At 41.4% G+C, this 27,993-nt stretch overlaps 1 protein-coding gene across 1 annotated transcript; it reads right to left on the bottom strand.

Moving 5' to 3' along the window:
• Nucleotide 1: 1 nt before the first annotated feature.
• Nucleotides 2–27,842, bottom strand: LOC139301201 (transmembrane protein 132D). Its single transcript, XM_070924531.1, has 10 exons — nt 27,773–27,842; nt 23,719–24,646; nt 18,712–18,858; nt 13,970–14,141; nt 10,989–11,132; nt 7,642–7,850; nt 4,799–4,979; nt 4,522–4,635; nt 4,193–4,384; nt 2–1,504 (listed from the first exon to the last, which is right to left on the bottom strand). The coding sequence occupies exons 1-10, from the start codon at nt 27,840–27,842 to the stop codon at nt 2–4; spliced, it is 3,660 nt and encodes a 1,219-aa protein (XP_070780632.1).
• Nucleotides 27,843–27,993: the final 151 nt, after the last annotated feature.

Below are 27,993 nucleotides of genomic sequence, written 5' to 3'. Positions count from 1 at the left end.
CTCACTGGGGCTCTCCTAGAGGTTTGACTACAGGCCACGGCATGTCAGGTAAAGGTGTCTGGGGCTCGGCAGGGGCCTGGTGATGCTGCGTCTGCTGGTTGGCCCAGTTTAAGTCCACGCCGTTCTTCTTCAGTGCATTTAAGTGCTTGATGTCCAGTGTGGTGAAGGTGGTGAACTGGACCTGGTTCCGCTTACTGGTAGGGGAATGAAGCGGCTCGCTGCGATGTGGCCTGGCCAGCAAGGTGGCTGAACGGTTCGCCATGGGGTCGATCGCCTTCGCCTGAAACTGCTGCTGCTGGGAAGTGGTCCTGCTGCGGCCCAGGGTGGCAGTTCTTTCAGGGACAGTGGTGGCGCTCACAGTGAGCAGGGTGCTCTCCAGGCTGCGGTGGCCGATGGAGTCCATGGAGTGACGGGACTCCAGAGGGCGATGAGCCTCACGTTTTAGCGTGGACACTTGAGCTGGGGCACCTGGGGCGGGAGTGCTGTGATTGTTGCTCCCCAACCACACCCAGTCGTGTTTGTGATCCTTCGGGATCCCGCCGGGTCCCGGGCCTGCCTGTATGGGGGTCTTGTTATTCCGGAAACAGAGGTTATACGAAGCACAGTTGAGCAAAAAAGCCAAGATAGCTACACAGGAGACCCCCACCAAGGCATACATGCCGATTTCCAAGTCCGACATGGCTTTGAATGTCCTAATGAGGTCGCTCTCAATTACTTTTGGAGTTTTAGATTTAGGAGGCTCTTTCTTGGGTTTTACTTCTGCTTTGGGAATGTCTTTGTTAGGGGGTGAATTGGGGTTGTCGAGCATGTTTCCATATCTTCTCTTCTGCCCTTCTCCTTTCCTAACTAAACCCACTATTGTCTCTATAGCTCTGGCAGTGTTCAGTGGTGTATTTAAGTTTGGTTTGCTCATAGTTGAAGTGGCAGTTGTGGGAAGGACAGTATATGTGGTACCTCTTGTAGTTCCAATCCACACGACATGTGGCTGCATATTTCTTGTCGAATATGTGCTTGAGGTGGTAGTTTCTGCCGGGGTGGACCCTCGCTGGTCAGGTACTGTGCTTCTGAACAACCATTTATCCATATCTGTGACAGCCTGCTGTGAAGTCACTGTCGTTTTAAGCTCACCCAGCACCTCTGATGCACCACCATCAAAATCTTTGTTTCCATCAGTGCCAACATCTCCTCCTCCTCCTCGTCCACCTGCTATGACTCTGCTGCTGCTCTGGAAGTTGATCCTGAGTAGCCCCATGCCCACTGCCAACTTGCTCTTCCTCTTGGACTTCTGGCATTCCTCACAGATCCTCATCTCCACTCTCACCAGCGCCCCCTGGCCTTCACCTTCACCTTGTGCGACTACAAACGTGGACTGCGGGGTGCGGCGCACTGTGGCCACCCTCTCATCCGGGGTAGAGACGGTCAGAGAGTAGATACTCCGGTCAAACAGCTCCAGTGGAGCGACGGCGCCATCGCTGAACTGAACCCAGCAGCTGACCACTGCTTCCTGAAAGGAGAAGGAAAAAAAGAACTGTGACAACTGAGCAATATATAGAGTTCATATGTGGAAAAGTAGATCAGAAAGCATTCAGAAAATCAATATTCCCCCCTGCATTCAGTGAGAGCTATATTCCCATGATTGTTAATAACACTAAATTGCCTATGCTAATCTCTTTATGATTACACTCAGTAGGGTGCTATTGTATCATAAATCATAGTCCAATGAAGTCATAGCATGAAATATAATTTAACCAGGGTGGATAAAGAGTATAATAGAAGTCCTTTAAAAAAGATCAAAAACGTACAACTACAGGGGTCATGTTAGGAGCAGAATTAGTCAATCCAATCACATTAATACACAATGACCTATTTCCTGTTGCTCATGTGAGCCAATGGGTCGCCACAGACCTAACCTATATTTTGGGTTTGAATACATCATGAATCGCCCTGAGCAGAGCATTTACAGCTTGCCATCACAGACACAATTGGCTGGTCATCTGCACTGGCATGGTTCTAATAGTTTGTTATTGACAGGGGCAGAGCAGCCACGGTGACAGTGTACTGTAGGTAAAGTGAGCTGTCGCTCCAACAGCTATGGACCACCTAATTGCTGCCCCATGCCTGTGTCTGGGAGCTGGTTTAAAATGGGCAAGCTGCCATGGCTAAATGTGTGAGTGAGCTTTTAAAATGATCATCTGTGCACCCTATCTGCTTCTTCCGCTCTCTCTAACAGCATGGTAACCGGCAGATGATGGTCGGGGCTCTGAATGCAGCCAGCTCACATTCAGAGATGCAAAGAGAAAACACAAATATTATTTCACCCCTAAGGTCATTGTTTGCTAAATCTGCTCCGTTGTGTGGCAATTCTTATCATTCAAATCCTCTTAGCAGAAGCCCATTATGTCTTCGTTGGAAAATGAACATTGAGGACTTTTTAATCTATTTAATCATAGCAAGTTTAAAGTGTAATTTTAAGCCCCTCTTCACAGAAGGTTTACAATAAAGTTGTTTTGAATTATATTGTTTGTGGTGCATATACTGCTTCTGCTCCCTGTGCAGGAACAATTGAACGTAACTAGAGAAAACTTAAATGAATGTGAAGTAATCAGCATTGTTATTGCAAATGCCACACTAATTGCTAATTATTATTAATGCCAAATTTCCCCCAACAGATTTTTAGATTATATTCCAAAAGAATATTTATGGCGTACCAAACAAAATAACACTACTTCCATCTCCAACTATGAGATGCCAAAATTTTCCTTCAAAGAATCAAGATGGATTTTTCTTTCTTTATTCAGAGTTGCCACATTTCTCTTGAAATTACTTCCTACATTCACAATGCTTTTTCCCTCCCCTGCCCTCCGTCCAGATATCAGCCAAAATCTTTTTTAATCCCCTCCAACCACCTCTCCGAACAACGGGGGAGGGATCCTTTTTCCGTTTCTATTCAGAATGTTTTGATTCCTTGCATTACTTGTATCCACTGTCGCCTGATATATCAAATGAAATGTTTCATTGAATGTGGCACTTTCCAAATGTTCCGTCCCTACAGATGGTTCTGGCACTGCTGCTAAGTACTGTTGCTTAAATACAGTATGACGTAAGCAAGTTGTCTCCCTGCTGGTCACGTTGGTCCTAACAACGCACTCTTCAGGCACATGTATATAACCCAGATTTCGGATCTAATCGAATCAAATCTAAATTAAAATCAATCAAATCAATTAATCTGTTAAACAGGGTTAACTACACCTGCAATGTAGGCAATTAATTTGGCTTTAGCCAGACTATAATCAAGTGCTAAATTGTAAATCTAAACACTAAGATCAATACTAAAGTCATATGTGCAAGGTTTGATTTGTATATGGAAAAATCAAAGAGTAACTACACATGTTTTTTTTCTAATCTGCTAAGAAGCATGCTGGTCTTAATACGCAGGTCTATGAGGACAGCAATATTATTTATGCTTTTGTTTTATTATACATGCATCTGTGAGTGTTTCCAGGCTGGTGTGAGTGGTGGCAGATCACTACAAGAGGGAAGTGGCCAATAAATAATTACACAGTTAGAATAGTACAGGCAAAAAAAAAAACACATTGTGGGCGCTCAGCTTTGATATTTAATCACAGCCTAAAGCTCTCTGATGAAACTTTGTCAAGGTGGATGACACTGACAGGTGCTCTCATGGCAGTGGATCAGAGTTTCCAAAGATGTGACAAAGCGAGAGTTAGTGATTTAAAGAACGTGGGCGTTGTTTGGTGTATTTTCCATTGAAGGAAAATTAGGACTGTTGAATTTTAGAATCAATCAATGTTTTGTCATCTTTCCATGCCTACTTGATAAATCTACTAACCTCAAACAAAAATGTGTGGTTCTGCATCACATGACAAATCTATAGATCTATTTTTATATGTTTCAAAATCTGAATAAAAGAGAAAATAAATGATTTACTCTTAAATCATAAATAATCCCACAATAAGCAGATTTTTTTCTTTTATAATCTCACATTATTCACGGCTTTTGTTTATATACATACATATGATTTTCACTTTCTGTTGAATGGCCCTTCACAGGCTATGTGAAAATGAGTAACTGTAAAACTAACAGGCATAAAAAGAGACAAGTACCATCACGAACAGCTGAGCCGTGGCCCACACTTTTATGCTTTGTGTGTTACAATTTTCCAGTTACTTACCTGTTTGAGCTGCGTGATCATCTCCCGTGTGGTTGCCGTGGCGACGATGGCCCTGCTGCTCCCTGGGCTGAGCTGCAGGGACAGAGAGAGTCCAGAAACCAACTGCACCCCGAGCTCTGTCACACTCACTTTGTCATCCACCACCCTGATGCTCCTCTCAGCCAGGACCGATGACGTCAGAGGGGACAGCACCTGCAACAAGTAAAAACATTCATCCAAACTGCAGATGGATATACATGATTATAGCACACACTGCAACTGCTAAAGCCACAAATACAAACACACACACACACACACACACACACACACACACACACGTCAAGGGTCACCTGCACAGTAGTGGTGCCCACAGCACGTCCCTGCAGCACCACCCCATCCTGCACCCGGGCTACATCAGGATCTGCCACTTTTAGAGAATAGCGTACAAGATTGGTCACATCCACCTGTCAATCAAAAGAGAGAAAAGCGTTACTTTTCATTCCACTAATTCAGAGTCTAGCTAGCTGTTGTAACGTTTGGAACATAAACTTCTATTTATTGCCTGAAACATTCAATTAAGACAAGTGAACCTAAATCCTGCTAATAAGTGCTGTTAAATGCCTTTACCTGCCAATCAGGACCCAGGAAGTACTCAACAGGCTCTGCCCCAGTTAACGGATCAGGCAGCACCTCTGCGTCAGCCTGGGCTATGAAGTGTGTTTGCACCCGGAGTGTAGAGTGCTGGTACTGCAGCATGCAACCCCGGCCCTTCCTCATCTCTTCCTCTTCCTCACTGTCCCATGTTGACCTGACACATAAAGGTAATCAGACAGTCACATGCTTGACTAACAGTTCAAAGGAATCGTTTAGGAAACAAGCTTATAAATAACAAGAGATAGACGACAAGATTGATATCCTGTTCATGCCTGTATGCTATATATAATGCTTCAGTCAGGAGGCAGTTAGCTTAGCTTAGCTTAGCATAAAGACTGGAAGCAGGGGGCAACAGTTACCCTAGCTCCATCCAAAGGTAACAAAATTCTCCAGCACCTCTAAAGCTCACCAGTTGACATGTTATATATTGTTTATACAAGCCTATACATCCAGTCTCAATGCTAAGCTATGCTAAGCTAAACTAAACTAAGCTAACCACGTGCTGACCGTAGCTTCATATTTAGATAAGAGAGTGGTATTGATCCTCTTCAAGAAAGCATATTTCAAAATTATGTTGTGTTATTGCATGCACTATACACAATTATTTACAGATATGAAGATATTTTTCACTGAAGTGTAAATTCTGTGTGATGTGAATTTTTTAAGAACCTGCTGAAAAATACTTCTGGGTAAGCAGTAGCTCTAAATGCATTTTTTAAACCAAATTTCAACCAAATGGCTGAATTATTCAGTAAAATGACTCACTGGCAAAAGTATGCAACAATGACACTACAAAATCACGCAGTTAATCTGTGATATGAACTCCTAAATGTCATTTCAGAAAATGAACTCAGAAAGCAATACTGGAGACCAGCAGTGTGGTGGTTGAATCTGTAGAGGCACAAAACATTTGCAGATTGACCTTTCCTTCCAACTAAATTTAAGCTAAATTAACCGGGATCCCACAGCTTTTTTGTGGGTGGTAGAGGTTAAGCTATGAACCATCCTGAAACCCCTCAGCAATGATCATATAATTATCATAAGCACAGCTGGTCTGTCACGCACTGCACCACAGGTGTGCTGGAGGGCTGGTGGATATGATTTCACACTGCAGGTAGAAAGCTACCGTCAAGAGCCACAGTCCAAATAAACATCATTATTATATAGCCTAAGGTCAGAGCTTAACATGCGATGGAGATGCTGCTGGAATTAAATAAGTGTGACTCAACACCAGACAGCAAACAAATTCTTTCCTCAGTCCTTTTGTCAAACTTGTGGAGGTTATTAACACTGTACTGACCTTCCACCTGCAGAGAATAAACTCAGAGAATAAAGACATCTATATATTTGTCTTATATTTGTGTTTGATTTGATTCAAAGTATGAGTTTCATTCATAGCATCAGTAATATGTTTAATTACTTTTTCAAAATCTGATTTACTGATTTCCAAAAACACTTGACGTCTTTATGCTGAGTCTCGCCATGGTTACACAACGTTTCTATTAGTTCTTTAATGACTCTTGAGCCATTATGCCTTCTTATTACCATCAACGAATACATGGTCATAATCAGTGTTAACTGATTGCAAGTCTTTATTTCAATCTATTTTGAAACCAACAGTGATAGAATAACGGTGAAGGCATTACTGCAAATCATAATCTGCTGCAATTTAATGTTACACACAAAGAAACCAGTGCAGGATGTTTCATGACTCCACACTGTTCTTAACTAAACAAAATTCAAAAGGTTTTGCGTATGAAGCCCAAAGTCTAACACCAGTCTGTTCAGTCACTACCAATTAGATAGAAATTCCTCCAGTTTCTTATCTAAAATTCTGCACTTTTTTTCATCATGAGCTGAGACTGGCCATTACAAATCACCATAGAAATTTCACATTTCTGACCTCGTATCAGTTTGTGCCTGGAGACAGGTATTGAATGTTTTGGAAAATGAAAGCCCCAAAGAGTATTTTACCCTGGAGAAAACTAACAGCCCATCAGTTGGCCATCATCGTTAGTATTGAGTGAAAAAGAATTACTTTACTGTAAGTATTGACTGAAATTCCACTAACCTTTATCTCCAGGGCAACTGTGTTGCAACCCACTAATGCACCAAACACAAATGCGATGTTTTTATTACTGATTACATATACAGTACAGACGGATATTAGAAGCCACAACTCTGACACTGTGTCCACTAAAAGGCTTGGCTAACTCAGTGTGCTGTGCGGCTTTCTCCTTTTTACTCTTTAACTCTTTCTACACAGTCAACTGTATAACCAGTGATTGGTTCCTCATGTATAAAAACATCACTGGAAACTGGAAACAGCACATATGTCTAGAAGAGGCATATAAGTGTAGGAATCTCTCCTATTCATTCTGACACTGAAGCCCTTTTAACAGAGGTGTGTGCTTTATCTTTTTAAGTTAGACATAATGTCTAAAGATGAATTGTATTATAAAAAAAGGTGCAGTGAATGAACTCATTTTCCTGGTCAGTGATAAACTTTGAACTGATCCGACAAGTGCTTCTTTCGGATCAGACCAGCACAGAAGAAGTGGATTACCACAAGAAAAAACAGGCTGCAAAGTGCAAAAACTTGAACATGGAGATGCAAAAATCACATATGGACAGGTACAACTTACAACTTGCTTACTATACCTGCTACTGGAGTATATCTGACTCATACAGTATAATAGCATTTTAAAATTCAGTCTCTCACATGGCACCCTCAGAATTGACCGAAGGGGACCTCTAACAACAACAACAGATGTATAGCATTGCAACTGTTTGACACAGAGCTGGTTTGGGATTACCTCCTGTTGCCTGTAGTAACAGGGACCCTCCAGCCTTTGATCTGGCTGAGCTCGGGGTCGGCCACATCAATTAGCAAGGGCAGGCGGGGCATCCATACACTCATCTCCAGCTGAGCGCTGAGGAAACCGTAAGTGAAGTTCAGCAGCAGCCTGCTCTTCCCTCTGGTCTCCTTCCCGTTCACATACACATATTCACATCGCTCTGACACCTGGACAAGACAGACAGAGAAAGAGGAAAGAGTTTCAATCTGGTCCAAAAACGTAGACTCTCAGATGGCATTCCTTTATTTCTGCCAGTTCTGTTGCTCTATAAATATCTTGATATTGGGCAAGAAAGGGATTTTAAAAGTTCAGAATCACTTTAGAATCACTGGACTAGAGGTGGGACTGAACTGTCTAGTGATTTGGACTCAACTTTCTCCAGACACGCACTAGCAGAGGTTTTTCACATGTAAAGCCCCGGAGCCATGGAAAATGAATAAGAAAGTTCTAGTAAGAACTGGAAAATAGAGAGGTGGGAAAAGAGGCACCAATACAAATAAGCTAAAACCACACAGACACACACATTTTATCAAATTCTCACTCCTTCCAAAGTCTGGCCAGGGAATCACACAATGTTTCTGTTTATGTCATGTAAATTCACGGCCGTGGTCTCTATGAAACTGTTACCGAATATAAATGAGCTCTGCCTTACGACTGTTCCTGTACCGCTGTACTGTAGGTGGGAACGCCGCAGTCCCCACCAGTGAGAGCAATGAGGTGAGACACAGCAGTTGGTGTGTTTTATTTAAGATAAGGGAGGCGGCAATGGAGATAGGCCTCCAATCTTAACAAACCAGTGGCTCCACAGAGGTAATTGGAGGGCACTAGACTGGAGAATATAGAGTGTAGCACTGGAGAGAGGGACGTGAAAAGGGGAGGCGGAAAAAAGTGAGGAATGACTTCCCAGGTAAGTCAACTTGAACTCATGTGGCAACGTGGAGGGAGACTATTCTGCAAAGACCTTTTCCCATCATGCCAACTGGTCCGGAGCAGAATCTCTGATGGCTTGTGCAGCTCTCCAAAGCCTCTAATTCTTGCATGACAATGTATTTATTTAATCCTTTATTTAATCAAGTCATCTCATGGAGATCAAAATACATTTTTTAAGAGAGACCTGTGCTGGAATAACATGTACAGTATGAGCAAATGAACAAACACACAATCTACATACACAAAAAGTGGTTACACACTAAGAAAGTATAATGTTTCTAAATGTATCTAAAACGTGTTTTTCCACGTTTTGTTTGTACATGTGGTATTACACAACTAAAGCTTTTAGTTTTAGGAAATGAATAGAGGCCAATGGCTCCATGAAGCTAAAAAAACAAACTTTAAATAGTCATTAAAATATAAAGTACACATGATTTGTATTTAAAGCTGCAGTAGATTAAAATATGGATCAAATGTGGAGTGGAAAAGTGACAAACCACAGTTATCACCCGACTCGGCTGCCCCCCTCTTCTATGGAACTTTTTAGTGTCTTTCAGCTCATTGGTTTGGCAGCTATCTTCACCAAAAACTTAGCTAGTTGCTAACTGACAAAGTTACCAAGCTGGTGAACAAAGTGGAGCATTTAGCAGCTAAAGAGACAGATATTTCCTTCAGGAGTTGGTGGAGACCAAATCAGAGCAAAAAAGAGAATGATTATTGAACTGACATTCACCAGAAACACAAGTCCAAATGAGATCAACAAATGCTGTTTTAAAAGGGCTCAAACATTGTGGCAGTTACAGTACAAAAGAAAAAGGTTGTGGTTTCAAGCTTTAACCTCGTCTGGTTGGTGGCGTTGCTCTGAGAGGGGTCAGTGACTGCAGGAAGCGTAAGAGACCATTCAGAGACACAATAATAACTGGATTAAGTTCCTCTACTGATACAGAAAATCATTACAAACACAGTCTCCCTCTCCTTGGCTCTTTCTCACTCACTTAAGCTTACACACTACCTCCCGCCCGAAAATCTAGTGGCTGCTGTGGTGTCGTCTAATGGAAAATAATATAAGTCCCTTTCTTCTTCTCTGATACACCCCCCCACACTCCTACTGTCCCACTAACATGGATCCATTACACAGAGGTCAAATCACTGTGCTTGCTTGACTGAGTGGTGGGATCATGAGCTCAGTCTCTAATGCCATATGGAAGAGGCTGCTTTCTCACACACACACACACATACACACAGACACACACACAGACAGACACACACACACACACACACACACACTAGAGCTGGACCTGTTGAGTATGATGGCACAGTGACAGTGGATGTCTTAGAGTGAGTTATGAGTCAGAGAATGAATCTTGATTTTCAATGTCTCCAAATTCACTTTAATTACTGTCAAACATTCAGTGAACTTGCATTGTATGCTAATGAGGCCTGAGTCATATATTCAATTCACACTGGAATTAAATATGAGAGAAACAAAGGCTGTGTAACCCCCATACATTGAACAGATCATCAGTTCAATGAAAGGTAGGATTAATGATGCAGTCTGGCTAAAAGTCCAACAGAGGGCGTCAAACGCCTGTAGGAAGAGTCGGCATACGGAAAGGAAAAAAAGCAGAGCAAAAAAAACGTGCAGCGTGTATGCAAGCTAGCTTAAACAGTGATGAGTAAAAGTTGATTATACCTGTTTAAGTTCATTGTTAAAGTTATCCAGGAGGAAGTTACCTTGTTCCGGGATACTGTGGTTTATGAGAAGATTAAGAAGGACCATTATTCAATGTGTTTTTAATTACTATTCTCTGGTTGTTGATTTTTTATGGTCGATCTTGGGACGACTGCGAGGAGTTTCAGCAAGCGGGAGCCAGACCGGCCACCACTGCGGCTGTATGTGGAGAAGTCAAGGAGCCACTCCATGGATTTGGATGCACTAGTCCTCCACTTGGATTCCAAATAAGATTTAAGGAAAAAATATAGGGGCCCCTAACTGAACTAAAACCACGTAGTTGACTTAACAAAAACTTATAACTTGACTGAACTGAGTGAAGAAAAACGATACAACTCTACAACAAAAGGGTGGACAATTTCATTTTATTTCATTTTCTTTTTCTTTTCTTTGTTTAACAGAGCTCTGAACAGAGAGACAGAATTGAGTTCGTTTGTTTTATGTAAAGGCTGTTTAACTCTTTTTCACCTTATGTGATTAATTTACCACAAGCTCCACTCCACATTTGGGTTGGAATTTGGAAATAAAACCTTCATTACTACTTAATGACACAGAGCATGCATTCATTTCCATAATTCTGGCGGTACAATTGCTCCAAATCTCCCAAAAATATTTTTTTAAACCAACATGTAAATGACAATACCTTGAGTACATCCTCCTCTGTAGACCTGCAGCTGGTGTAGTTGGTCACATCGGTAACTGAGCCATCGGCCTCCACAGCCAGAGTCTTCACAGGGACCGACACCGTTTTACCCGTCAGCACCGCAGTATTCAGGATATCAGTGTTCTGTGCAGAAAGACGGGATAAAGAGCAGGTTAGTAGTCTGGGTTAGGTACAGAGTCATGGTTTTATTCATTGTACTTCACATGTACAAGGAACTGAGGGAGGTTTTGATTTTTTTGTGTGTAGTTTGAAGGTCAAAGGCTGAGATAATGCATCAAACTTTTCCAAAGATGAACGGCTGCTCCAACTACACCACATGTTGTACTCTCAAAAACACCAAAGGAATTGAGTTTATCAAACATTCAGTCTCAAGATATAGCAGGCAAAAAATAATATAGAGTCTTGGATGTCATTTTTAATGCTAAGCTCCCTCGATGCTGAAGAAGGTGTATTATACTTTTGAGAGGAGCTGCTACCTGATCCCATAGATGTCCAGTAATTGAGCAAAGCTATAGATTAACTTGGACTTCAAGACACACAGACATAACACACAAACAATGAATAGAATAAAAACAAAAATAAAAACAAAATATACAGTTACTTATATACGTATATATATTACAAAGGTAGTGGTACGTGACTTTGTGAATTTCTCCAAAACCCAAACTATCTACTAGCCTACTGCTTTATTATAAGGGTGAAAGCATATAGAAAGAAGACTTTTTACACACCGTACATGAGAAACTTGTTATATCCTGCAGGACTAATACAATCATCACTATTTGTACGGGGGCGGGGATGACAGGCAGGGGGTGTTAGCAAGACTAACAGGGATTAAAACACTCACAGGCTCACAAACTTGATTCATTTAAATCACACTGACGTAACACTCACACACAAACTGCACAGATGTGCTACAAAAATATAATATCTCTATGATGATAATATACATGTCTGTCTCTCTCAAACTCACACACCTGGATGGAAATAAATCCTCGACTGTATTGTATTATCCACACAGTCGATCACCACTCACAGCACCTAAACCTGATTGCATTTCTAATCTTCCAACACATTTTCCCACCTTGTACTTTACATCTTTGCCTAGCTGCAGCTCGGCTCTTACACATCCCATAAGTTGTCATCAAGCCAGATGTAGCTTTATTTTTACACTTTAACTCCTCCTTCAACGTGGATTTGCAACTACTTCCCAGTTTATAAGTTCTCTGATAACGTCTGTTTGTGTGTGTGTGTGTGTAAGAAGCTCTGGTTGATCAGTGATGCTTGCGGACTAAAGCATCAGGCAACTCTCGGCAGATGTTCCCCGGCAGCTTCACATCCTCTGTCGGCTTGACAGCTGCTGACCGCAATTCCAAAAGGACATGATCTAGTTCAGACTGCGACACTGACCCACACATAAGCCAGTGGATCAGGCGTAGCACAAAATCAGAAAGCAATATCGGCGCTCTGTGGCACTGGCAGTGCCACACTGAGAGATCCTGACGTCCGATGTTTCCGCAAGCCCTGCTATAATCTGGCTTGTGGTGATCAAGTTCAGCTCAAGTAGTTCACCTCTGTTTTTAAATCTGCTTCTTTTCTGAAAACAGTGTTATATTTACACTCTGCGGTAAACCCTGGTATTGTTCGTTCAGTCATTCCTTCATTTACGTGTTCATTCAGTAAGTGCTAAATCCTTTATAGGTTTATCTGAAAGGGAGAACATTTCAGTATCACGGGAAGAACATGCAAACACAGAAAATCAACCACGCAGTCTTCTTTGCTGAGAGTTCAGAGCCACCGTGCCTTTCCTCCCTTTCCTTCAATACGGACTGTAATAAATGGACATTTTCTGCTGCTGTGCTGTTTATTTATTTACATCTGTAGTGACAAGGTGGTTCACATGTGGTTGTAACAGTCATTTGTTCTGCTATAAATATAAAGCTACACTAACTTTACTTTAAAAGGAAAAGAGCCGTGGCTTGATTCATGTTGACTATTGTACCATGAAATGTCAAAGACGGACATGCATCTACCTTGTAATTCCTGCGAGTACACAAAGCAGCAGGGGATCAGTGTAAGCATCCAAAACAATATTAATGCATCAGAGACAATCACAGTGTGTCTTTTACAAACAGGCAGAGGTGATTTGAATCTTATCGAACGCTGACTTGCAGACCTATAATAATTTGACATGGAAGAAAAACTAAATTAAAAAAATTGATTGGTAACAAAATTGACATTCATTTAATAATTTTCTTTTCTCTCATTTGTGTAAGTTGAACGCCAAAACAAACAACTTTCTAAAAACTTTTTACGTCAATACTGTATGATGTGATGTCAGGCAGAACAGATCATATAAAAACACTAATTATTGTATGGATGGAACCGCAGAAATGAGTGCAAATTTCTTTAGGGAGGCCAACGATGTCTGACTTTGAACACATCTAGACGGCACAACAAAGACGAGGACATCTGTGCAAGTGGGACCAACAGATGTAACGCTTTTCTCTACAACCCGAGGACATTTTCTTACAGGTCAAATGACATGAAGAGAATGTATATTTATGATGTAAACTTCAGATGACATCGTCTCACCTTGTTTCTATGTCAAGAAAATCATTAGGAAGTTAAGTGTATGAAACTGTTTTTTATCAAGGCAATGAGTGCCAAAGCCATTAAGGCCTTAAGGAGTGAGGTAGTAGGTAGGAGACCCTTGCATGTACATGCCCCCGCTTTAATGTTCCACCTGTGTGTGTAGAGCCAGTCTGCAATTAACACATCGTCCCCATCCTTCATAATAAGTACAGTATGTATATATATACACACTGTACTTACTGTGCGCCCTGCAGGGAATGCAGTGCTTCTATGTGTAATGTGTATGTAAGAAGCAGAAAAGCAGAAAATCTACTCTAAAGTTCAGTTTTCAATAGTAGAGAAATTCATACAGATATCGTCCTCACCATGACCAGAGGCGCCAGCCCTATGTAGTCTCTCTGAGTTGTGTAGATCCGCATCATGCCCACATCCTTGATGTTCCCTGGCAACTCCAGACGCCAGGAGATCGTCTGACTCTCAGCCTGCTCCGAAACATCGTTTGGCACAAAGTCCAGTTGTAAAACTTCCAAAAGACCCCTGTTTAGAGATAAAGTTTTAAAACACAATATGGTTAGTTAAAGCAAGCCTAGGTAACCTCTGCTGAACAGTGGCCAATATGGCCACAAGATGCTAAAACATAGTGTAACATTAGCACAAGTCAAAAAGAGTAATCAAGTCAGTAAACTACAAAAATCTATGTTAAGTTTGTTTAGCTAACATTAGCCACCATAAGCTATCGGGTATCACGTAAGGCCGTAGCGACAAAACCTGTAAGTGTATTTAGCTGAGTGAGGGTGGCTTTAATGCTTATGACTCATGACTTCAGTGTTTCATTTGTAGGATAAAGAATTAATTTCTTCTTTCAAAAGTTACAAAAAAAGTTGCATTCAGATATTTTTTGGAGACATACATTTTAAAATCAAAACTATATTATGATATGGGTCGGACGTTGACTGAAACAATACAAACAGCATTCCTAAAAAAATGTCTAGTGCAGAACCTGACATTCTGTTCATGTAATGTAAATATATAGGCCATGCTGTTTCAAGAGTTTCACATTTACTTTTAATTCAGACATACAGGCAACAAAATTGTGGCTATTGATATATATATTGCAGGAAAATGAATAATGAAACGAAATGGAATTCCAATCAAGGGTTTAATTGTGGAGAGCAATGAAAGATAAGTAGCACTTAGTCTCTGACCACATTCAGTTCAAGTTTTATCACAATCACAATTAAAAAGGTTAAACTGTGGTGTTCATTTAGAGGGTAATACTGGGGAGTGTTAAGATATTGTTAGCACACTATCTAAAGTTAAATTAGTGTAATGCTAGGGATAATTTTGTTCAGTCCACTTTTAAATTAAATGTCAAAGACAAACAGGTGTCGTTTCAATCAGTTAGAAATCCAGTCTGGTGTCAAGAGACAACGATGCTTCACTGCGGATGGAGGTGAGATGAGGTGTGTACTCTCTCTGTGCACTGCCTATGAAAATGAAAAAGATAGAAATGACTCTGAAATTTGTGAAAAACAAACTGTAGCAGTGAACACAACACACAAGAGGTCTCATTTCCACCAGCAGATGGAAGAATAAGGTGAGAGTGTGGAGGGAAGATTAAGCGAGCTGGCAGAGACTTGAGCCAAGTATTCTGGTCAAAGGATTGTCAAAGAAATGGCATGTGATGTTATTTGATGCTGGAGAGAGTGTGTAGGCATACCTGCCAGAAGGAACAGATCAAAGGGAAAATAGAGCAGAATGTGAATGGAGCTGTGGCACTTTGAAGTGGAGTAAAACTTTGCATAAAACAATGAACCTCTACAGAACATGGCTAAAACTCTCATTTAAAAAGAAGGTCGCAAATATTGAAATCAGCAGCAACAAAGACAAACACATGCATACATACCCGTATGAACGTGTAAAAATATTCATGCTCTATCAAAAGATATTCATGCTCTATCAAAAGGAACTCCAGGACTCATCACTGTGCAGGAAAGATGACCATGAGCGAATTAAAAGAGGCTGTTTTGAGGTTATGTGAGGCCACTAATGAAAAGGCACATGAAAAAAAGCAAACCAGGCTTTTCTCTTTTTTTTTTTCTTTTTTGCTTGTGTGCATCCATAAGCTTTGGACTGTGTGGTGAAAGATTAAAAGCACTGACTACAGATATTATGAAATAAAATAAAAACATTATTTGTATATTACACAAGTATTCTAGAGTTGATGCTCCAGGCAGTAGACTCACAATTCAAGCTGAGTTCAATTAGGACTTTTTTGTCTGTTTGACATCTCTGAGGGTGAGATTCTCCTGAATACGAAGCTGCTCGCAGAGGGTCAGCGATACCACGTCAAAGCTCCACAAAGAGAAACTTCTGCCGAGTCTTTTTACTGACAACCTCACAAAAATACCTGACCAGAAAAAAAATGGAGACCATAAAGGACTATTTCTCATCCACGCACAACAAAGATGAAAGATAGCAAACCAACCAACCTAGCAGTCATGACCATTACCCTTAACAAGGAAAAGTTCAACATTTTGGTAAATATGCTTATTCGCTTTCTAAATGAGAGTTTTGCTTTAATTACATACAATATCTCAACAGAATTTCTTTGTTCTAGTTTTATCCTATTGTACATTTGGCATATGAAGCAAACACTGCTTTGCTGAGAGTTAGATGAGAAGATTGATACCACTCTTGTGTTTGTACACTAAGTATGAAGCTACCGCCAACAGCTTGCTAACTTAGCTTAGCATAAAGACTGGAAGCAGGGGGAAACAGCTAGTTGGATACTGTTAAACTACAAATTGTTGTGTTTACACTTGGGTTTTTGTATTGATTTGTACAGTATGGTATAAAAAAATAAGTTATAAAGTGGTAATTAGTGAGCTTTAGAAATGCTGGTAGGCTAGCTTTGTCCCGCAGTTTCCATTCTTTATGCTAAGCAAAGCTAACCGGCTGCTGGCTGTAGTTTCAAATTTTCCGTACAAACATGAGAGTGGTATCACTCTTCTCATCTAACTTGCAGCAAGAAAGCAAATTTAAGCGTAATTCCCAAATAATCTAGAGGGTTGCTGATCCAGTGTTGAACATCATATGCCAAATGTACAATTAGACAAAACTACAAAAAAGCAATTCTGTTGAGATATTGTATGGAATTAAAGCACAATAATGTCTTTGTACCTTTACAACATGCCTAAAGTCATGTGTGTCTTGGTCAAATATACCAGAAAGCATGAACTTGTTCCACTCTAAGTCCAATTAAAATGGCTGCTTAATTTCTTTGATATGGTCCTTGTCCAGCTGTATTTTCTTAAATAAAATGGACAGATTTTAAGCGGATTGAAAGGATTCACATTGAAAATACTGTGAGAGGCTGCGTGAGAGCGAGACAGAGAGACATAGAAGGGGTTAATGCCCCTATTTCCTGGAAATCCATCTATCAGGGGGGGCTTTAAACCCCTGGACATATCATCACTTCAAAGCACAGTGGCTGGAGTGTGTGTGTGTGTGTGTGTGTGTGTGTGTGTGTGTGTGTGTGTGCTTGCACGTGTGTGTGTGTGTGTGTCCTGGTGGGAGCTCAGTACAAGGGAGGCGACTTGGAATATCTCTCCTTCCTAATCTCCTCCTCTGAACGTGCAAGCGCTTAAGCCTGGATAACGTAGCCGTGATTATGGATGATTACGGATAAGTGGGTCGGACGGACGGCGGGTGATGTGTGTCTGTGTGGGCGGGAGGTTGCTGGGCAGAGGTTGGTGTGTGCCGCCACCAGCATCAGGCACAACTGCTGTATCAAGCAATGGGTGTGTTTCAGGTCAATCAGGCAGTGAAAGTGCTATGAAATTAATATTAATTTACTATTAAATCAATAGACGTACAAGCACTTCAACAGCACTTTGATTTCTTTACTGCTACTGTTTCTTATTTGCCACTTAATTGAGCCACATCAAAGGAAAGGAGAGTAAAACTGGTGATCCTGGAGGTTATAACTAGTGGGACTAAGAATTCCGTTAAGTTTCTTTGAAGTAAGTGAAGTTCCTAATTGACTATTCAACTATTTGCATCAAGATAAGAAAAACAGACATTATTCAATGAACATTGGGGGTAGAGACTGAGAGAATATATTTGAGATTACATAGTATACTTGAATGTAGAGGGTACAAGATACTGGGATAATAAATCTGAAGATCATTTTGAGCCAATTCCCCCTGATTTTTCTTCTCTTTTTATCTTCTTTCTTTCTTTCTATACTTTCTAAGAGTTTTATATGTGTTTTTCTGTGGGGTGGAGGGTGATGGGTGGTGGCAGACATAGTTGTGATTTCGACTGATTCTTTTGTAAAGTGATCATTACAATAAATGATAACTATTAAGGAACTGAGTAAGCTAAGTTGAGCTGAGTTGCAAGTCAAATGAAGTTGATTGAATTGACCTGAATTGCAAACAGGAAGCCTCAATCATCCATCTTTTAATTCCATCATTAACGTCTTCAGTGCGTCCCAATGAAAACTAAACACAGCCAGGGACTTACAATGTTCTTGTTCCTGCAGTATCATTGTAATATTCTGTAGCTGTCAGACACCGTGCAGACTTTGGAAATGAGTGTCAGACATATGCACAAAATAGGATCTGCAAGCAGCAGAGCTAGTATAACCTTTTCTTTTCTTCTAATGCAGATGTTTTGAGATACACATGGGTACTCTCACACCTCTACTGACAAATGCAAGTTTACTACATGAAAACTGATGCAGTAACACATTCTTTTACACAGACAAAAACAAAATAGTGTGCACTTGACTGCTTACAGTCTGTGCTCACTGAGTACAAGGCCACAAATGATTACTTTTCCTCCCGAATAAAAAAAAAAATCATTCATTTTTAATCTGTCCATGCTCTGCAAAGCGAATGTAAAACGGAAGAGATTTTTTTCATGATAACTGATCACCTTTCCTTATGGTAGAAGCAGGGATTATTGCAATCTCAGAAATAGACTATAGAAAAAGACAATAAGAAGTGATAAAAGATAAAAAAAATTTATGTGTAGAGAAAGTACAAAACACACAAACCTGTAACACTGTGCACATGTACTACACATGCAGTGGACTGACCTCTTTGCAGTGACAGCAACCTTCCTCTGACAGACAACAGAGACGGTGTTGGGAGTCGCTTCTCTTCCAGGCTCCACTGCGATGTCCCACAGCGCAGAGTCGCTGGGTCGCGCTGCGCTGAATGACAGGCCCGTTTTTACTGTTGCCCTGCAGAAATACAGAAATACACATACAAAGTCCAGTTAGTGCAAAGCATGAATTTAACTATGCAAAATGCTCTTTGGGAGATGTCTCTAACTACCTCAGGTTAGATGTGAGTTGTGTAAAGTAAACGATGTTTCTGTTTCTGAATATTTTCTTACCAACAATGGTTTGATTACAACAAGCACATATTGTATCGGTGTAATGATGCTCTAATGTTGAACAGAAAGACTTGAATTGTGATCATCTGTGTCTTTGGTATCTACAGCAACACTGAAGTAAATCCAAGCTGTCTTTGTATCTGTTGTCTGTATACTGAGACATAAGGGTGTGGGAGGGCACTAAGGATTGTGTGCATTTGCTTTTTCTCTGTATACACGTGCGTGTTTCGTATGTGTGCGTTTGTGTGTTGTTCATGTTGTGCCTAAAGAGCTGAGTCACTGACAGACTGATGTGTTACAGGCTGCCGGCAGACTGAGAATTAGCAGGGGTATTTATTCCCATTAGCCCTGGGGAGAAGTGGGAATCAGTTAATCAGATGTCTGATTCAGACACACACTGCAAGAAGAGATAGAACGCTTATTATAAATAATGTGAGTAGACCAGACAGTCCTGGAGGCCCAACAATCGCCAAGCCTTTATTTTTTTTAAAGCAGAAGTCCCTCTGCTAAATTCATGCGTCAAATATCATTGGACAGGGTCATAGAGCCGTCATAGGCTGAAAATTGATACAAGGGACACTAAACGCATCTGATCCACGTTTAAAATGCGATGATTCACTAATCTGCACTCACACAGACACCTAGCTGCGAGGCGGGAGCCTCGTGTGTTTCCGAAACAGGCCAATTTCCTCTTGGCAGGGATTCAACAAGGAGCTGGAAACGTTCCAGAGGGAATTCAGCCCATGCTTACTCAAGAGCATCACTCAGCTCCTGCAGGTTTATCAGCAGGATATTCATGCTGACAATAATTTGGAAAACCAATAAGGTGTTGCATTAGATTTGCAAAGTGCGAACGCCACTGGATTAAAGTCACCAAAACAATCTTGAGAGGATGTGTGATGTCCAGATGGGTAGACTGTGGCCGTGAAAGGATGCTTATTACCCAAACCAGAAACGAAAGGCAAAAAGCCAAACAAAAAAATGACAGCTAAAGTAAAAACATTCACAATCGAAGGACAGATCTACACTTTCATTATGTGGACCGCAAGTTCTGTTCCTGTCATGTTCAAACACAAACTTAGGATTTATTAGAAGAGTCAGTTTTCTTCTCTCTAGCAGTGGCCCTGTAGACAAGCCACTTCATGGTCTGATGGTGGTAGAAAAGACTACCACCATCAGATCGTAGATTAGCATAATATACTTGGAAATCACTGAAGAACTGAATATTTTTTTTACATATTTGCTGCCCAGTAATGGCAACCTGCTATTTTACAGCAAACAAGCCGTCTCTACTTCTGTTTTAACAACCTGCAGTTTGTCATTTCAACAAAACACAAACAGATAAAACACACAATCACACTCACACTAACACCCTATTCATGTTGGAAAAAGGGTTAGAATGCATGCCGCCATGTTCAGCACCCACCCACCCACCCACACACCCACACACACACCCACACACCCACACACACACACACTTACAAATACTGATTTGCAATCAAACGGCAACCAGACTAATCAATAGCCACGTAGACAGGGTCAAGGTCAGAGTTGTTTGACAGACAAAATACAGGATGCAAGTGTTCACACACACCCACGCACACAATTGGTTTATGAAGCAAATTGATTAGCTGACAATTCAAAAAATGCTGGATAAAGACATCCAGAGATCAATTTCTGGATAAAAACCTAGCCAAAGGCATAATATTCACATTTCATTTCCATTTACAATTTGAATGGATGTTTGAAATACAATAAATATAAACATTGATTTAATCATTCATCAAGAAGACACATCCGAAAACCAAGGCCTCATTTTTAAAGAGGTGGTAATGTGTTACTCTGATAACAGTGGAGAGCAAACTAACAGATTATGTTTCAATTAAGGACAAATGTATTTTTGCATATCACAATTTAACCAAACTATTAACTCTGTTTTCTTGCTGCTTGTCCAGCTGAGCGTCACAGTGACAACAGCACCTGATGACCATCACTCCCAGGGGTCCAAACCACTTCAACGTGCTCAGTAACTCAATGCCAGGATCTTCCTGGATCACTGAGTTTCCTGCCCACAAGCAGACATGAGCCTCCCTGCAGAGAAACCTCATTTCGGCCACTTCTTTTCTTGCTCCTTTGTCTTTTTCAGTCACTACCCACGGTTCATGACCACAGGTGGGGGACAGAATGGATATCGAGCTGTAAACTAAATAACTCTTCACTGCTGTTTTACCAGTCAGTCAATCTCTCTCTACCATTTAGGCTTTCCAGGTTCGATTCCCCTCATCCCCTCTCTCTCTCTCTCCCACCTTTCCTGTCACTATCCAATAAAGGCAAAAATGCCCGAAAAAGTAATCTTAAAAAAAATAATGTGAAAGTTATAGAGCTCCCAACTTGTCTGTTAATTTGATTAGAAGATTTTTTTTCTGTAAATGTGTCTGTGGACATTTTGTCTTTCTCTCAGGTTGAATTTAAATATTCTGCTGATACTTCAACACTGTATATTTTCACTTATTGATGTTGAACTGTTGCTGTTTTTTATTTTTACCTAAATCCGAGCTCACTAAATGTTTGACATTCAATCTGATGAAATGTTTGTCATGCCATGTGATGACTGAATTTTGAAATAATAACAAATTTTTTAATAACAAATGTTCTGTTTACAAGCTGCCTGTGCGCTTAACAGGTGGGTATGATGGCCTTGCAAACCGCAAACCACACACACACACACACACACACACATAGATGTACATGGTTAATCCTGGCAGTCAGCCCAGATCATCTCTACCCTCACGGGTTAACCTCTTGATTCATTTTCAATCAGGGCCACAGATTATCTGGCCTAACCCCTCTGGAGTGGACTCAATCTTGGGCCAAAGAGTGAAGTAGAGCACGGATTTCTCCCAGGAGGAATCAATCACTTTGCCAAGCTCCTCAGAGCTAGCCTTCACATGGACTTAACCGCTAGACTCAGTCCCCTCTTCTTGTCCAATCTCATTTCTGGATGTGGCAGTAGGTCAGAAATACACGGACTGAAATCACTGACCTGACTGGAGGAACTTCAGCAGCACGGTCAGTGAGTCAGAGTTTGGGGAATTTCAGGTGGAGAGGCTGCAAATCCTTCCAAATAGTCAAAACAACAGCAGATATTAAAGGCTCGGCATCTCTCTACCAACTCTTACTCATGCGATTTCAACAATGCTAGCAGAGCTACATTCAGGTCACTGGGTCTGTGTGTTTGTGTGTGCGCAGGCATGTTTGTGGATGGTCTGCAAAGTCTGATATTTGAGAGGACACACAGCCACAGGTTTAACTACTGTATGTGTCCCTACAGATTAATACACATATCTTAACATCTCTCTCCATTTGCCCGCATCTCGCTGCAGATTACTGCATGGTTGGTATGTTGTTTACGGCATGATATCACTACATCATGGGATTAGAGAGAAATTTGTCTTGCATTTCAAACAAAACCATTAAGCTGAGTAAAGACTGGAAACGCAAACCTCACAAACCTTTACAGATCTGAGGCAATATGATGAAAAACAATTTTACTCCACTCAGTGATGTGCGTCAAAAAGCTTCAAGTCGAAACTTTGAAACAGATTGAACTGTGTGTTCCAGTGTGACAGGGCTGCTTTTATATTAAGTTCACTTTTACCCAAAGGAGTCAGGAAGATTTTAGTTATTTGTTTTCCTGCTCCATTAAATAGATGCATTATTTATGAAGTCAAATACCCAGAGAACCTTGTTGAAACGTTAGTGGGATGTTGAGATATGAAAACCGGTGAATCATTTGCCAATTATTTCCCTGTTTATGGAAGAGTGCTCTCCATAACTCCCCCACTAACTGAAAAGTTGAAGTAGACAGGATATAACATGTCAGTAATTTATGAAGCCAGTGAAACTGGCAGACAACACAAGTCATGTTGGCACTCAAGCATTTTACTGAATGGCCTTGATGGCAAGCCCCATCAGTATTCAAGTGCCTTAAGTAACCATTTAAATGCATGGAGCTTATCCTTCATGAAGATGCTCAAATATACTGTACATCATGATGATTCAACTTGGTTTCAGTCTCTTTTTCTGCTTCACATGTTTTGCTGACAATTAAACTTTATGTGACTCCACCTAAACTCTTGTCCTCTGCAAACTCAGCAACATAGTTGAATAATCATAATGTTCTGGGAATGGCATTTTAAGCTAAACACCCTCTTGCTTTATTAAGATATGTAGGGCCAAAACATGATGTTGGAATACTGTATGTGGTTATCCTGGTCCAGTGTAATATTAGTTTAGTCTCTACCAAAACAGCAGATACAGGTTATAGCACGGACATATGTGGCTTACAGACTGGCGAAACAACTATCAAAATCTGGCAACAACATCACCTCTATGCATGCAAAACAATCAGTTAAAGTGGGTCTAACCTCTACAGAATGATACACAAATGTTAAAAATGTCCCACATTTAGTATGGCAGTGAAACAAAACTGTATTCATGAGAGTAGAGTCTTAAGTCAAAAATAAGAACCAGAGACTTAGCTTAACTTGACTCTGCAAACTCGAATTAAGACTCGAAAGTAAACCATACAAGTCACCCGTTTGGACCTGGTAAAACAACTAGGACAGTACAATGCAGGCCTTGTAAAGCCACATAATTCCTTTAAGAGTAGCCTGACAAAGAAAAAGAGAAAAAGATCTCTCACCTGAGAGTGAAATTTTCTAGGGTTGATGTGCTTGCCAGGAAGACATAGAAAGTTGCGACGTCTGTGGTTTTCAGGGGCTTGGAAGAGGTCTGGATCACCACGGCACCTCCCAGCCTCAGTCGAAAAAAGGTGGGGTTCCCTGGTGGAGTTCTGAGCAGACTGACACTTCCTATCCGCCTCATCGGTGTCCCTGATCCCCCAGAGTCTCGTCCTCTTCCCACTCCTACACGTTGCAGGCTATCCTGCGGCGTGCACTGGCCTGTCTGATCCCTCCGACTCTGGAAGTACACCTCCACAAGGTTCCCTTGAAGCCCCTTAACTCCTTCGATTCTTCCTGCTTCCCTGCTAGAGCTGCCTGATCGGCTGGCTGAGCTGAACCAGGCAGGTTCTGGCTTGAGCTGTGCCACACAGAATGCACCTGGAGAGACCAGGCAGGCCCCTCGAACCTCCCTCGTCTCCCAGAAGGCGTAAGCCGTCACGCAGTGAGCCCCATCCTTTCCCTTGGCTCCAGCGCTTTTCCTCCCATTATCTTCTCCAGTCCCCATCCTTTCTTGCCCGACAGTGATGCCACTTTCTGTGGGCATGTGGAAGAGAATCTTGACAACAGGGGATGAGGAACGAACCTGGCGGACCAAAATTACTGGCAGGATCCTGCGCCCGCTGAGGAGTTGGTCTGGAGGGATTGGGGCATCTACAGTCAGGGGGCCGTATGAAGCGTTGACAGCTGGCTGCAGGAGCCCAGCACCTGGACCAGTGACGAGAAAAGTCTGAGCCTGAGCCTTCAGGCTGGAGTTCCCTGATGGTTCTGGACTGTCCTGCCTCAGAAAGACGTGGTCAACATTGAGGACCTGATACTTGATGGTGGGATAAACCAGAGATGGGGTGAAGGACATCCCAACATCTTCAGCAACCTTCTGACTTTCAGCAACTGGGAGGGGAGAATTTACAAACAGAGATTATTGCAGTGACTACTCTGCTGCTCAACATTTCGGTGTTAGGTTTCAAATCTGATATTAAGATAGACACATAGTTGCCACTTACAAAATCAGTTACTTTAATTGAGAACATTTGATGAAGGTGGCAGGAAGGTGAAGGGTTGACAAAGGGATCACGGCTGGAGAAACAAAGCAAAAGGTCGAGGACGGGGATGAGGAGGGTGCTCGAGAGACTGAGAAAAATTGGTGAGGGCAGTTTGGTCATCTCAAGGAACCAAGGGCGATGAGACTCAGGGTAAAACGTAATGACTCATTGATGCAGCAAATATGGCTCAGTTCCCCATGTAACTCCTGCACTGAAAGAGAGGAGAACAATAGAAAACACTGAAGGTGTTTGTGGTGGAGGAACGTCAGAATTGAGACAAGCAGGAGAGAGAGGGGTTAGGGTTGGAACAGTTCATGGTTTGGCCTTTGACAGTAAAACTGTGCTGCGTGACATTAAGATCATTCATTTTTAGGACCATTATAACTGCTGTGTGGCACAGAACATAATGTGACTTTTTAACAGCTTTATGTTCATCACATTTTGGTCAACGCTGCCTTTCAACCATCCTCCATAGTTGGAGGCCAACTACAAACCCCAGCTTTACCAGTCTGTAAAAGTTGAAGAGACTCTTCACATGACCTCGAGCAAACCGCCCCCAAAGTGATTCACTTCTAGGTATTATGACGTGCAGATTTAAAAGTCTAATGATGGCACTTAATGTAGTTGGACTGGTGGGAAACGACCACATAGTGTCATTTCTATTGCATACAGTGTAACCAGATGGTAACAATTACGGTGAATCCACAGGTCACTGATTAAATGTTCAGCCAAATGAAACTCTGCCACATGGTCACTACCGCTGAACGGCTCTATTTTAGGGAATTAAACGCATTATATTCTTCATTATAGTTATCATTTCTAGCTCTAAAGCACAGGAATACTAAGTGTATAAGTCTGATGTGGTATTCTGTGCACCAAATGCACAAACTACTTGCTACTATGCGATGCAACAAAGGGAATGGCAAATGTCTGAGTGGTAAAAAACAAGACCCTCTGGTAACTTCCGTGAGATGACTGTTTGTCCCAACAGGACGCTGTATGTGACAGCTCCCACTTCCTCCTGCCAAAGACACTTGGTAATTTGCCATCCTCCATGTTGAAGGCCTCCAGAATTAATGTGTGAATTTGACTTTCCCTACCTCACAAAAATAACTTATCTGAAGGCAAACCCAAGGAAAAGCAGAACCCCCCCCCCACCCCCACCTGCAAAGGTCTTAGAAGTGATATATCATTCTTTTCTGATTTTCAAGCCATATTGCATGAATATATCTATATGTAAATCCATTTTCTTTCTGAAGGCAAAGGGAGATCTATGAAAAAATACAGATGTCAGAGTTGATATTAAAAATGTAGTATTCAGAAAAGCACACAGGAAACTGTCTTATAGATTCCAGCAATCGGGCTGATGCCACAGGGAGTTTCACATTAAAGGCCAAAATAAATATTGGCTGGTACACATGATTTTTGCATGATAACTGCAGAACTAAGACAAATGAAACGCAAAAAATATGTGATCCACTTGGATGTGTTTTATTTCCTATTTCCTGCTGTAACTCTGTCTTCCTCAGGCAATCAGAACATACATTTAACTTATATTGTTTAAATAAACTTGACATTTTATTGTACTCTCATCAGCTACACTAAGGAGACTGTGTTCCTGCTATTGTTACTTAAGTTTATCTCTGAACAGACCTATTAAAACCCATGAATTCTATTACATGGACAGGTAGGCCAAAGACCAACTAATTAGATTTCGGTGAGGATTAAAGTCTGACATTTCCGCTTTTAGATGATTACTGACTTTTAGCCATAAACAGGAATTAATAGTTAAAACATCATAATCAAGGAACATGATGATTACAGGTAATGCTCACACACTCACATGTTGCTAATAAATCCTGCGGTGTGAGACAAACATTAAAAATAAGTTTTTATTGATCAGATATTAATTTGGTGAGTCCTGGCTGGATTCCTTGAAGTATCTTGACTTCTGACATGCGAAGAAGAATGACTTATTGGAAACTACTATTATAAATGTTCAACCTCAGACAGGCTCGCTGACACAACAGGCAGCACATCTGTGACTGGACTGGAAGATAAGGCTTCCATGCATATTCATGGAGCCCAAGCAGAGAAGATATCAAAGGCTGAACTCTATCACTTAGACACGCATTAAAAGCACAGCTGCGCAGCCGAGTCCTGCGCTGGCAGAAATACAGCAGCCCCACATGTGTATGTTGGGGAAAAAAACACACACACACAGATATCATGTGCAGATAGAAACCCAGGCAAGAGAGTGGTCTTTTGCATGATATCGGTATCACGGAGAGACAGACAGCTCACTGTAACTCCATAGCTCCCAACGCAGGTTATCTTTAAACAACCAGAGAAACAGCTGTGCAGCCTCAGCTTCAGGCCTCTTTAATCCCACAGATGAGGCTTCCTGATGCACACTGGAGATCATGCTGTCACTTTCATTTAGACAGAGGGACAATGAAATGGGCAGAGGGCACGGGTAGTAACCATAAACCCCTCAAAAATAGGAAAGCACAGCCAGTCCCTTAAACACACCATGCAACACAATGGTTTTAAGATCCCAATGTGAACATTTACTAAACTGCTTCTATGTGTTTAAAGCTCACCTCCTTATGTACTAGTGCATTATTATATACTGTATTCTTTATAGTGGGCCTGCTTACAGTTTGTGCAGATAATAGACTAAAGGAAACCATCTGGTACATATGCCAGAATCATAACTTCAGTAAGGGGGTGGGGGGGGGGTACATTAAAGCAGATCCTGTCCTGTGTGCGTTTAAATGCGTTTAAATCATCAAAGCACATACAAAAGCATGTATACGCATTTCACCTTCATTAACGTCCCCTTGTAAACAGCTACTTCCAACCCAGTCATTTATTTTCACACGTGTGAAGACGTCCCTTGGGTCCAACACACATGAGGCTGTTAATACCTTTAAATAAATAAACAAATAAAAAGCAGCCATTCAATCTTTACCTTTAACAGCAGTAAGAACAGCGACTGCGACTGCAACTGGCAACAATGTGCGGGGGGGGAAGTTGAGCATGATTTCAGCAAAGTTGCAGCTTGTGGTCACCCACTCTGCTCCAGCCGAGGTCAGCTTTGGTGACTGTCCGCTGTCGGTTGAAAGAAAGCGCTGGAAACAAATCACTACATCGTCTGATGTCCGGTGAGGTTACTTCCCCTGACTGTAGAGG

The sequence above is a fragment of the Enoplosus armatus genome, chromosome 18 (assembly GCF_043641665.1).
Source record: "Enoplosus armatus isolate fEnoArm2 chromosome 18, fEnoArm2.hap1, whole genome shotgun sequence".
In the NCBI taxonomy this organism is placed as follows: Eukaryota; Metazoa; Chordata; class Actinopteri; order Centrarchiformes; family Enoplosidae; genus Enoplosus; species Enoplosus armatus.
Note: the sequence above shows the minus strand (reverse complement) of the source record. Positions and strands in the feature narration are given on the sequence as shown.